The sequence below is a fragment of the Enoplosus armatus genome, chromosome 20 (genome assembly GCF_043641665.1).
Source record: "Enoplosus armatus isolate fEnoArm2 chromosome 20, fEnoArm2.hap1, whole genome shotgun sequence".
Taxonomy (NCBI): Eukaryota; Metazoa; Chordata; class Actinopteri; order Centrarchiformes; family Enoplosidae; genus Enoplosus; species Enoplosus armatus.
This window is the reverse complement of record NC_092199.1, coordinates 14,517,688-14,530,248: the sequence shown is the minus strand read 5'-3', so window position 1 is coordinate 14,530,248 and position 12,561 is coordinate 14,517,688. Positions and strand designations below refer to the sequence as shown.

The 12,561-nt window shown below is 40.8% G+C and overlaps 2 protein-coding genes and 1 non-coding gene across 4 annotated transcripts; 2 read left to right on the top strand and 1 right to left on the bottom strand.

Moving 5' to 3' along the window:
- Positions 1-664: 664 nt before the first annotated feature.
- On the bottom strand, positions 665-2,482 carry cby1 (chibby 1, beta catenin antagonist). 2 transcript variants are annotated; one of them, XM_070927107.1, is made up of 5 exons: positions 2,404-2,482; positions 2,073-2,171; positions 1,687-1,792; positions 1,428-1,540; positions 665-1,067 (listed from the first exon to the last, which is right to left on the bottom strand). In XM_070927107.1, the coding sequence occupies exons 1-5, from the start codon at positions 2,407-2,409 to the stop codon at positions 987-989; spliced, it is 405 nt and encodes a 134-aa protein (XP_070783208.1). In that variant the 5' UTR covers positions 2,410-2,482; the 3' UTR covers positions 665-986. The 2 variants fall into 2 exon arrangements, with proteins under 2 accessions (XP_070783208.1, XP_070783209.1); XM_070927108.1 differs by having other exon boundaries at positions 2,319-2,466.
- A 437-nt stretch (positions 2,483-2,919) lies between these two features.
- On the top strand, positions 2,920-2,992 carry trnar-ccu (transfer RNA arginine (anticodon CCU)). Its single transcript has one exon. It is a non-coding gene; the product is annotated as a tRNA-Arg (tRNA).
- Positions 2,993-3,239: 247 nt separating this feature from the next.
- On the top strand, positions 3,240-11,607 carry plbd1b (phospholipase B domain containing 1b). The gene is made up of 11 exons (XM_070926612.1): positions 3,240-3,306; positions 3,907-4,129; positions 4,502-4,585; positions 4,822-4,963; positions 5,111-5,257; positions 6,209-6,353; positions 7,850-8,050; positions 9,524-9,664; positions 9,787-9,972; positions 10,120-10,226; positions 11,431-11,607. The coding sequence occupies exons 1-11, from the start codon at positions 3,240-3,242 to the stop codon at positions 11,605-11,607; spliced, it is 1,620 nt and encodes a 539-aa protein (XP_070782713.1).
- The last annotated feature ends 954 nt before the right edge of the window (positions 11,608-12,561 follow it).

Genomic DNA, 12,561 nt, shown 5'->3' with positions numbered 1-12,561 from the left:
ATTGCTTTTTAATACAGGATATAATCATTATGCGCAATTCTACTTTAGTAAAATAACAATTTTGAGAGGTACATTCTTATAAAAACATTTAAATTCTAAACGACATTTCACGAGATATAGAAATATGATTATTACATCATCATATTGGTAATATTACTATCAAATAGAAATATCAGTGATGTAGTAGAAGATAAAAACACAAGATTTTCTATCCTGGTTGATATAAAATCAGTACTAAATACATAGATTACACGATCGTGATCTGATAGTAAAAAATATTACTAGGATTCTGACAAAAAAAACCAACAAATTTTGCTCAAGGTCCACTTACTGAGTTGTCATTTTTTGTCAAATTACTGTCACCAAGGTCAAGAATAAACTCTCAAATTACTAGGATTATTTATACAAGAGCAGGCAACAGTACTGCTCACATATTCCATGGAGCTGGATGAGAAGTCAAAATAGTTAAGAAAATGCTATTCTGTTTCAGATTTGAGTAGTTTTTAAGTCTTTTTCCTCGTCTTCTTGCGAATGTGTCACTGGTTACAACTCAACAAAGTATTGATCCTGTAAGTGGTTAGGGTAATATTCTATAAAATGTGAATGGGAAAAAAAATGCCTCCTTATGATGGATTTTAATTTTAATCAGAATAGAAAACACAGTTAATACAAAAAAATTGAAAAAGAAAATGTCTGTCTATACTTGCCATACAGATGTAGAAAATATGCTGTGTACTGAACAAAGATGTTCACAGTTGTTTCAGAATTATGGTGATATAATTAAACAAATGCAGGACAGAACAAATAGAAATCTGATTCAGCGGTACCTGCTTTTCCAACAAGCAGGGCCGAGACCCAGAACATGAGACCTCATTATGAAAAAAATGAAGACCACTTTATTTTATCTTTGTCATTTTTTTAAATCAACAAACACCAAACTCCGTATGAAGAACATTTCCTATTATGTAGTCATCAGATCAGATTTGTCATTTCTTCCTTCGATGTTGAGTCTTTATATCTTCCACTTCTTTCTCCATCAGGTGGTACTCTACGGTGGTCTCTGTCAACTAGAAAGGAATGATTGAATATCAGTTATTTAACAGCTTTGGTAAGACCCGAAATCACACCAATCATTGAAGTGGTAAGTGTAGAATTAAAATGTATTAAGCAAGCTTTAATAACAAAGCCAAGCAGTGTCAGACCTGTGCTAAACCTATGGTGCAAGCATGGTTATGGAGCCTGAGGGTGATAATATCTATGGGCCCTTTGACAAATGACAAACACAGGTTTATCCAAGGTCACTGCATCTGTCTGACTGGGGATAGAGGTCAAAATAAACGTTCCTACCTCAGTGTAAAAAGATGCGTATTGCATCTTTAATGCTATTGAGAATGTGAGGGCATAATCAAAAGGTACACAGTTCTTACCATGTCCAAGAGAATATCAATCTTTAGTTTCAGTAAGTTGTTCTCTTCCTCCAGCTGTACATTTCTTTTCTTAAGCCGCTGCAGTTCCCTACCAGACCCATTCCCACCCGATTCTGGTTCAACAAAAACAGAAGAAAAGAAGAAAGAATTAATGTTATGTTGCCCATTCAGAGACCAACAGTGATCCAGCAGAAGTGGCAACACATGCAAGAGCAAAAAAACTGCACTGGTCTGTGTTCAGCATTATCAAAGTCATTACCTGTTATCCACTGTCCCTCTTCAAATTTCCAGCTCTGACCTCCAATGTTCATCACAGGAGGTCCATACTCAATGCCCAGCTCTATTTCTCTTGTTGAACGGTCCAACTAAAAGAGATAAGAAGGTAAAAAAAACAACAACAGATCAGTCTGACTCCACTCCCAATCAACAATTGTGAACACAATGTTAAGCTGCAGCCCCTTTTGCACAATCCACATCTCACTTGTCTCATAACACGTTCTTTAATTGGTTTGCTTTTGTTTATCCTCCAAGTATATCCTCTTGAATTATCAGTGTAGATTTAATAAGGGATCGGTGAGAGATAACTTAATTTAAACAGCGTCTTTAGCACAATGCAGCTGCCAAAGAACAGTATGTTCAACTCACCGTGTGAAGGCTGGAAAGAGATGCAGATTTGCGAGGAGGAGTCTTCTTCGGACTGAATGTGTTTCCAAAGAGCGGCATCTTTAGTGATTTTTTAAGGTCCTGTATAAAAGATGGTATACCAATGGTGGCATTAGTAATTTATACATAGCAGTATCACGGTATCACGTAGCCACAGCATTACTAACGGAACATTACCGAGCTAAAGCTAGGTGGCTAACACTCGCTAGCTGTGAGTACTACTCATACCTGACATTTAATTGAAACTGTCGTCTGTCTCAAAGGTGGGTTAGTAGTTGTTGTGTCACTGAAAAAAGATAGCTAACATATTTACCTCCATACAGACTATTTACTTAAATTCTTAATGTGTTGGTCGAAACTCCTTTCTCTCCAAACACAACCATGCTTGCTACTGCGCAAGTGTGAAAGTTCCATTTGTCTAAAATAGACAACACTCTGAATTATTGCACGGCTTTAATATAAAGCAGTTGGAAGGAATTTGCCAACACCAGCAAGTTTGTGTCATTTAAAACTAACTCGTTGCTTGAACGTCATATCAAAGCGTTGTATGCACATTTTAATAGTCAAAGTCACATTAGGATGACATAAAAACCCCTAGTTAGGGGAGATAATGGAACATCCATGAAACGTAGGCGCATCACCATGGTGATCACTCGGCCTTTCCAAACATTTATATCCACGCACATATTGTGTATGGAGAGAAATCAATAAAAATGTTGTTTCAGAAACTTAGCTTGTCAAAAATGAGGTTTTAAACAATACATTTACAAAACCGAGTTGCCGGTAGTCCGGAAATAAAGCACTGAGACCCCGCCCTCTGCTGTACACAGCCCCAGTGGCCTAATGGATAAGGCACTGGCCTCCTAAGCCAGGGATTGTGGGTTCGAGTCCCATCTGGGGTGATTGCTTTTGCTCTGGGTATGATAAATTGATGCACAGACTAATATGAGGATTATCGAGACGAAATATGTCTCAAGCAATTAACAGGAACTGCAACCGAAGAACTGCGCTCCGTCGAGACTGAGAAGTCACATTTCATTACCGGCGTCCGAAGTAAGCGGTATGAAGAAAGCCTAGTTAACCACAACAATAACAGGACATCATTCAATTGTATGAAAGGCAGAGATTCGCAAGAAGATATCAGATGACATGGAGAAGCAGAGCATCAACCTGTGCGTGCTGCTGAGCACTTTGGCTGCTTCAATGCAAACTTACCGTGAGTAGCGTTCCCGTGGTGTGGAGGGTGTACATGACGGAAACTAATTTTGAATCCAATAAATTCCGTTAAACCTACTGTTAAAAAACAAAGGCTCTTTGTCTGTGTGGATATTGTGGATACAGTCGATGGTGGAACCTACATGTTCGGTTTTATATAATGCTAAATTTAGTTTGGTCTATTGTGTTCTAATCTATTCTATTTGACATATATCACAATATGACACATAATGATTTGCCTCGAAACAAATTGCTATATTTAAGCAATTTTAGCAATTATTTTTAGATTGTTTTGCCTCCCTTTGTGTTTACTCATGTTAGCTGTATGTTTCCATGTATGCACAAACTTACCCATACAATAAATCAGACTTTGTTTCAAATGGTAAATTATATTCTACCTGTATGTCCAAGTAACAACACTGATCAATGTGAACTCTTGTGCTAGTCTATATAGATTAATAATCATTTTATTGAGACCAGTCAAGCAAGAAAATGTAAAAAAAAAAAGTGGTTCATTCTATTGGTGTCATGACATTATCTTGCATAATGTGTGTTATCCAACCTCAACCCTGTAACCCTGTCCATCCTCCTACAATGGTAGAGCTCCAAGAGGCCACTGTGTACTGGGATGCTGCCCAGAAAAGTGTGATCCTGAAGGAGGGGGTTATGGAGAAGGAGGGGGGGGCGTACGGTTACTTCAATGACACTCTGCTCCTCTCTGGATGGGGCGTTTTGGAGGTCTGTGCAGGTCATGGAGGAACCACACAGGAAGACGAGACCACCTTCTTCCTGGCTGGGTACCTGGAGGGTTATCTCACTGCTGGGTGAGTGTCACAGGTCTTTTAGTGAACGGCTAAGAAAACACGGACAAGCTCACCTGAACACGTCATCAATTCAAGTCTGTGTTCTAGATATGAGAATAAAGCACAAAATATTTTCATCTTATCTCCCATGAATGTCTGGGCCAAACAGCACAATTTGGTGCAGCAGTGAAAAAGGCCTATTAGGCCTATTATAACCACAACATTGTACTGTAAAAGAGGCCCTTAAAATGTGGCAGCTGCTGTACATCTTCAGAAAATGTTATTTTATTTTGTTTTTCTATAACTGTAGCTGCAGCTGTTGGACTGTGTGTGTGTCACTTGGTGTCATATAAATGGTTTAATTCCCACTGTTCTTATTCTTTTTATCCGCAGACAGATGTTCAACCATTACTCCAACATGTACCCTCAACTCATAAAGGATGAGAAGGTTTTGAATCCCCTGAAAAGGTTTTTAAGGTACAGTCTCACTTCAGGTTCACATTCATGGCTTACAGTAAGATGAAACCTACGTATATTCGCAGAACTGTAAAACTTGCAAGGAGTTTCCATGGAGAGTTATCATGTCCCAAAGTGGTCAAGATGCTTTTTCATCTGACTAAATTTCTTGGTTGAAATGCTCAATATTTGCATTCATATTTGAGAAGTAACAGAAACAGCCCAAAGTGCCTCTCGGCTCTCTGAATGACCCACAGCAAACAGGACCAGTGGGCCAGAGAGCAGGTGAAACTGAGGAGATACAGCGACCCCTTGTGGAAGCATCTGGGACTGATCCTGGCCCAGCTTGACGGACTCCACGCTGGAGCAGCACAGTGGGCCAAAAGCAAGCACAGAGAGGTGTGTGTGACTGTGTGTGTGTGTGTGTGTGTGTGTGTGTGTGTGTGTGTGTGTGTGTGTGTGTGTGTGTTGGAGAGATGGTGAGAGAGTTGTCACAGTATCATTTCATTCCTCTCTGCCACTTGCTGCTCTCTCCTTCCTGCCCAGCCTCTATCAGCGTTCGCCTTCCAGTTTCTGAATGGTGTTGGCGACCTCCTGGACCTCGTCCCAGCTCTGACACCTCGCTCCAACTCCTCCACAGGGGCCGGCGCTTTCAGGATGCCAGGAATGGGCCACTGCACGGCTCTCATCAAGGTTAGGCCAAGCTCATTTGGCTCATGCTGTGAGGGAGCACTTGGGAAGCCTCAACCTAATTAGTTTTATTGCCCTTGTGCATGGGTTTTCCTTTTCAAAGTGCAAATGGAAGTGAGGACACTGAGTGATGCAGTGCAATTAGAAATCCTACATCATTAGGTTATAATTCATGAGATTTTATTTCAGGAACCCTAATGTTGCTATTATGTATGTGTATACGTTTTCTTTAATTATTTTACTTAAGTTGCCCTTAATTTAAATAAAACGCACTACTTACTATTTGAAAACAGTCTGTATCTGCTAGTTCATAATTTAAGTAGTCGTGTTTACCAGTAATGAGCGAAATATTCAAAAGCAGGTTTCATCTGCTTCTGTTGTTGAAACACATTGTGGGAAGTGAAAGAAATTAAAACGTTAAACTAAACTAAAGGTTTTAATGTTGTTCAAAGGGCCATGGTGCATTCCATGTAAACATGACAATGTCATTCAAATCCAGTCTTAGTGCTTAATAATGACAAAACATCTGGTTAATTACAAACACGACTGAGAATATACAACCATACTAGCGACTCCGTGAGGCTGTACTTAGGCACAGTGGTGCTTTGAGCTAAATGCTAATGCTAGTATGGCAACATGCTCACAATGATAATGCTAACATGCTGATGTTTAATGTTCACCATCTGAGTTTAGTGTGTTAGCATGCTAACATGTGCCAATTAGCAGTAAACACAAAGTACAGCTGAGGCTGATGGGAATGTTTGCAGGTGATAGATGAAAAATGTAGGGATCACTACAATACAGTTGTTGTTACAATTCAAGAGTGATTCTTTTTCTTTTGAATAGCATACATGTCCTACCTAGTAAGAAAAATATCTTATTTCTGCCAACATAAGACACAATGAGCACACGTTCATCACCACAGCCCCCCCCCCCCTCTTCTCTGTGTCTAAGGTGCTGCCAGGCTTTGAGAACCTGCTGTTTGGCCACTCAAGCTGGTATACGTATGCAGCCACCATGCGAATCTATAAGCACTGGGACTTCAGGTTGTCTGACACACACACCGCCACTGGAAAGATGTCGTTCAGCAGCTACCCCGGTACACACACACACAGACACACTCGCATGAAGTGCAATATCACACGCACAAGAGTGTATTTACACTTTCTCCTCAGAGGTCGTCAGAGGACTGACATAGGCAGAAGTGAAGTTGGCGAAAGTGAGATCTACAGCTTGTAGGCGAAACATTGTTTTCTGAGTACATGACCTGAATTTTTGAGCAAAGCACGGCTTTTCTGAGCTGAGGTGAACAGGTTGTCCTTAATCCACGCGGTTTCGTTTTCATCTTGGAAAATATAAACACTGTCATCGAGGACTTAACCCAAATCCTCAATGGATTCTTCTGCTAAGCACACGGATTAGTCAGTGACGAGGAAACATCCACCGCAGTGTGTGTACACCCAAAACAGAGCCACGATGAAACGTATTCCCTCTCTGTCAAGTCAGAGGAGACCGAGTAATTTTGTGGGCAAAGATTTACAGAGTGGCCCTGCCATAAAAATCCTCTTACAGGCTCCATTGCTATCAGAACACAAGTGGTTTTAAAGCACTATTTTTAGAGGCCAGCAGGCCAAAGATATCACTTCACTATATTAAAATGAAGAGATGAAATACCCTCCTGCCACTGGACGTGGGTTGTGACCCCTGCAGCCTTCTTAAGCTGCTTTCTCTCCGACAATGTGAAACATTTAGCACAAACAGCAGATCAGGGCCAAACGGAACAAGAAAATATACAATATAAATACTTCATGCAGAAGTAGAAGCAGGCGTGGTGGAAATACTCCTCTGCCTGTGTTGTTTATTATTGATGGCAGCAGCAGTATTGTATATTCATTATTAATAGTAGCAGCAGGCATAGTAGTTATGGTAATATAAAGATAGTAGCAGGAATACTAAAAGAAGTAGAAGTATTTTGTCTTCCTGCATGTAGTAATAGTAATACCAGCAGGTATAAGAGTAAAAGTAATATGATAGTAGCAATAGCAGTATTGTTGGTAGAAATAACAATATTAGTAATAAGCTAGTGCTGCTATTAATACTCCTATATACCTTAATGCAATAGTTCAATAGTTGTTTCATTTTAGGAAATATACTAATTTCTTTCTGGCCAAGAGTGAGATGGGAAGACAGATATCACGCTCATATCTGTCCAGTAAATATACAGCTCCAGCCAACAGCCAGTTAGCGCATAACAGCTAGCACTGGCTAAACAAAATCCACCTACCTGCACCTCTAAAACGCATTAAATAACACGTTATGTCTACTTTGTAAAAGGTTCTGGTAGGCGTCAGCGTCAGGCAGAGCCAGGCCAACTGTTTACCCGTTTCATTTTTTTATGCTGAAGCGACAACATGAGAACCGTGAGAGCGAATCAAAACATGATGATTTCTTTTGACTGAAAACTCTTCTTCTACTTGTCCCTCCTTCTCTCAAATATTCCCTCTTTCATATTTGTCCTCCTGAAACACCCTTCTCCTCTCACTCCCTCGACCCATGGACCCATTCCTCCTCCTCCTCCTCCTCCTCCACCTGCAGGCTTCCTGATGTCTCTGGATGACTTCTACCTTCTTGGTAGCGGCCTGCTGATGACTCAGACCTCCATCGGCGTCTTCAACGTCTCTCTGTTCTCCCACCTCAGCCCTCACAGCCTGCTGGCCTGGCAGAGAGTCCGCCTGGCCAACAGCCTGGCGCACAGCGGAGAGGAGTGGGCGCACATCTTCTCCAAATACAACTCAGGTGAAATCCTGTTGATGTGAGTCCAGACGAGGCGGTTGAGAGCCAAAGCAAAAGCAAACCTTTTGATCACAAACAAGCCAACTTCTGCCTGCCTGCAATCTCAAAACCAAAGAAATCATTGGAGAAATTGAAATGAAAACCAGGGAATCACCAACTTAATTACAATTCATCCCGAGGGGGCCATGAATGTTAGTACCAAATGTTATGACAACCCATCCAACAATTGTCGAGCCATTTAAATAGGTATGTATAAATAATACTCAGATTCGATGCCAAAAACATTACTTTTGTACTTTTACTTTACGAGTACTCTATTTGAGTTATAGAAAGGTCGGACAAGGCAGAGAAAGAAGAACAGACAAGAGGAAGAAAAGGACACAAACTATGACCTTGGTCTTGAACTAAAACCCTGGCTATGTAAGAATTGACTGGACAAGTTTCCATAGAGATTTAGCAGACTCTCAAACAGACCATCCTTCTCATTACACAACACTTGTGTGTGTGTGTGTGTTAATTGGGCAGCTGCTTTGATCTTTCTCATCATGTTGCTATGGGAGGGCGGGGGAGAACAGGACAGAGTGTTCTTGAGACTGACAGTCCTCTTGTCACCCAGCAGCCTCTGCTCTCATACTCCCGGTCCTGCCAAACTATTGTGGCGGCCTGCAGGCAATTAACACGAGAGCCTTTACCTTGGCCTGTGTTTTCATTTCATTTAAATCGTGTTAGGTTTATTGTCTGTGCAAGTCAGTAAGTCCGGAGCCAGAAGTTTACTACCTCGTTTCTTCAACTGGTTCCAGATCCCTCAGGCACATGCAAGACTGTGCATGTTATTTCTTTCTGTGCCAGTTAGATGCTACAGTTAGACTAATAATGTGTCTTTCCAATATTTATCTTTTATTAGATAAAGCCACCCTACTGTAGAGGTGGTTTTGCATGCCTTGGCCCAAAGCTTGTATGTTTTATGTTAATGCTAACTTTCCAAAATGTATAGTTCATTTCCGTCCTTCTAGAAAGTCTGGAGTTTATGTTAATACAGTATCAATTTAATTGCAGAGACTTGATGTATAGATACTTTCCCGAAGCACCACTGTACAGCAGGTTACAGTACAGCCTCACAGAGGCGCTAGCGTTGCTGTAGACTCGCAGTCTTGTATAGTCTTGTAAAAATTGAGCCTTTCGTTGCTTGTTTATCTTCTGTATTTCTTTTCTAACCACACAGCTGCGTTTTAGCAACTCAGGTCTCAGCTGTCAGAGCGTCCTTGAATGTGCCAGCAGGGAGAGTTCTGAAGATGATCCCTGCTTGCAACTGTAGTACCACACAATTATGGTGTAATCATGTAACATAGTAAAACAGGCTTAAACATGCAAATCCAGATTTGTTTTGGTTAGTCCTTTTAGTATGAAGTGAAAACCCATGTGGACTCTTTGTGTCTGTGAGGCAGGAAACAGAGCATGTCCCCCTCTGTGTTTTAGGTACATATAACAGCCAGTACATGCTGGTGGACCTGAGCAGGGTTTCCCTGGGTCACAGTATCAGGAATGGAGCTCTGACTGTGGTGGAGCAGATTCCAGGGAGAGTGATGCACTCTGATCAGACTCAAGCTTTACGCAGAGGTAAGAAACAAACACCTGTCTGTTTGTGTGTTCCCACAGGTTTTTCAGTTTTATCCAGGAAGGCTATTTTAGGTGCTAATGTGTCTGGACAACCTCCACCTTTAGTGTGCTACATTTGGCAGGTTATTGGCCATCCTACAACATACCGTTTCATGTTGAAATCTACAACCTGAGTGGGTACGGTGTGATGTGGAAGAGATACGGAGAAGACTTCTCTTACGACCTCTGTCCCCGAGCCAAAATCCTCCGCAGGGACCAGGCCAAGGTGTCTGACCTCAGCTCCCTCAAACACATCATGAGATACAACAGTAGGTGTAACCATAACCTCATATTTTATATCCTTTCCTGAACTCAAAGGGCTTCAGGTGTGACAGAAAACACAAACACTTCAGGATATTGTTGCTATTTTCAGACTGTAAGCAGCATGACCAAAAGTCAGACTGGTTCTGTTTCAGACTACAAGAGAGACCCCTACTCCAAGGGCCATCCATGTAAAACCATCTGTTGCCGTAACGACCTGAGACCAAGGAGACCACGCCCAGGGGGTTGCTATGACACTAAGGTCAGAGGTCATGAGAACATTAGTGCCAGCATTAAGTTTAAGATATGTTCTGTATTTCAGTGGAAGAATATAAAAAAGTCCTATTAATAAGATATTATACTGAATTGCCTTTTGTTTGATTTAGTTTATTGTCTAGTCACCGCTGTCACACGGGACCTTTCTGTTCCCAAACTAAATGTTTGTAAAACCTGCAATAATATTTTATGTTCTTTTCCCGTTTAGTATAGTTATGTTCTTTGTTCAACAAGACTTAGCGTCTACAGCCATGCTAGCAGCTCTGTGAGGCTGCACTTAGGCACAGTGTTTTGAGCTAACTAACTTCAGCATGCTAACATGCGCACAATGACAATACTAACACACTGATGTTTAGCAGGTGTAATGTTCATGTTCAATATCTTAGTTTAGCATGTTAGCATGTAAATATTTGCCAATTGGCACTAAATAACAGCTGAGACTGATGAGATCAGGTACATATCATTGGACAAATTGAGGTTTTCACCTGATGGTGGCGCCATATGAAAAGTCAGAGATCACCAAAGTGATTACAATTCATCCTGAGGGGGACATGACCGTCTGTACCAAATGTCATGGCAGTCTACTCAATAGTTAGAGACATTTGACACAAATGAGACACAAATGTGAACCTCTTGGTGGCACTAGAGGAAAAGTCAGGGAATTAACAAAGTCATTAGGATTCTTCTTCTGGGGCCATGAATTATGAAATGTTATGGCAACCCAATCCAACTGGACCCTTCCAACTGACATTGCCATGCTTAGTGCCATGCCGCTGAAAAGTACTCACATTTTTCAATCAAAGATCCCAGAGTTTCGAAGATGTGCCCAGGGTTACCCTGCCTGAAAGAGCTGCTAACATGGAGATCATCTTCTTAGTCTGGAGCTTTCTTCACTCTACAGAAATAAGACTGAAGGAAAATACTGAATCCTCTTAGTTTCTGGCTTTAAAAAGGTCAAATTTAATTTGATCAGTAGTTTTAAAATGTCATGGAACCCACAATGGTTCCAGCCATTATAAGTGGCATTAAGTGAAGTTTTGAATCACTGTGGCAACAGAGATTTCTTCATGGATGTGCACAATGTATATTTCATATTTGAACCATATTAAATGACCTCACTTTCTTCCTCGTACTCACTCAATCACTGCTTCCTTTGTGCCCTCCTTAACCATTTCTGTCTCGCGGTGCAGGTGACGGACTACCAGATGGCTGTCCAGCTGGTCGCGGAGGCAGTAAATGGCCCCACAACGCAGGGGGGCCTGCGTCCGTTCTCATGGCAATCCTTCAACCTCTCGAATCATCAGGGTCTCCCACACACCTACAACTTTCCCTTCGTCACCATGAGGCCCACACTGCGTCTGCCCTGAGAGCGCAGAGACAGAAGACACCACTCATCCAGTTATATCAGGTCATGCTTTCCTGTTCAAATCAGGAATCCGAAAAGGTTCTGTCACACACTGGACATCCTGTTGGTGCACATGTGATTACTGGGCAAAATGTCAGTAAAATATGACATAAATGTCCCTTCAATTTGGTCAAAAATACAACTGAAATAGAGGCAAAGTTTAAATCTCAGACACAGTGCATTATCACAACTGAAAAAGAGCTTAAATACAGACATGGGACAGTCTGATTGACTTCATTTGCCATTGTCAAATGTGCAGTCCATCTGAATTTAGTGTTACAGTCATTTATTTTAAGGCTGGTTAATGCCAGTCTGAGGTGGAAGGACGCTCTACCAGCTTGATTGTTTGTTATTAAACTATTTACTAATCCATTAATAGGCTACATCATCCTCAAAGGCATTCTGAAATAGATTTGCTTGTTTCTACTGAATACAGCGAGATGTTTCTGCTGGAATCACTACTGATCTCATTTCTCAGTATCCAGAGCGGCAGCATTATGAACAGGAGGATTATTGACATATCAGCAGTGTTTTTGCACAGACTGTGTAAAAGTTTGGTCCTCAAAGTTTGGGATTTTAGCCATCAGGATAATGCGTTATATATATATATATATATATTTTTTTTTTTTTTTTTTTTTTTTCAATAAATACTACTTTGTTTGTTGTTTTTGTTTTAAGTTCTATGCAATGTTTACTCAGGTTCACACAGTGTGGAACGAAATGATCGGACTGACTCTATGTAAATATTAACGATAATAAAGTCTTCCTATATTGTAAAATGTGGTGCTTTTTCAACTTTATTTAGTATTCAGAATAGTTTTATAAAAACTACAAGTCCCAGTTGTTTTGGTCTTTGCCAAGTTTGCCAGAGAGAACTACACCACCTAAACCTTTTGCTTTCAAAATAAAACGTTTA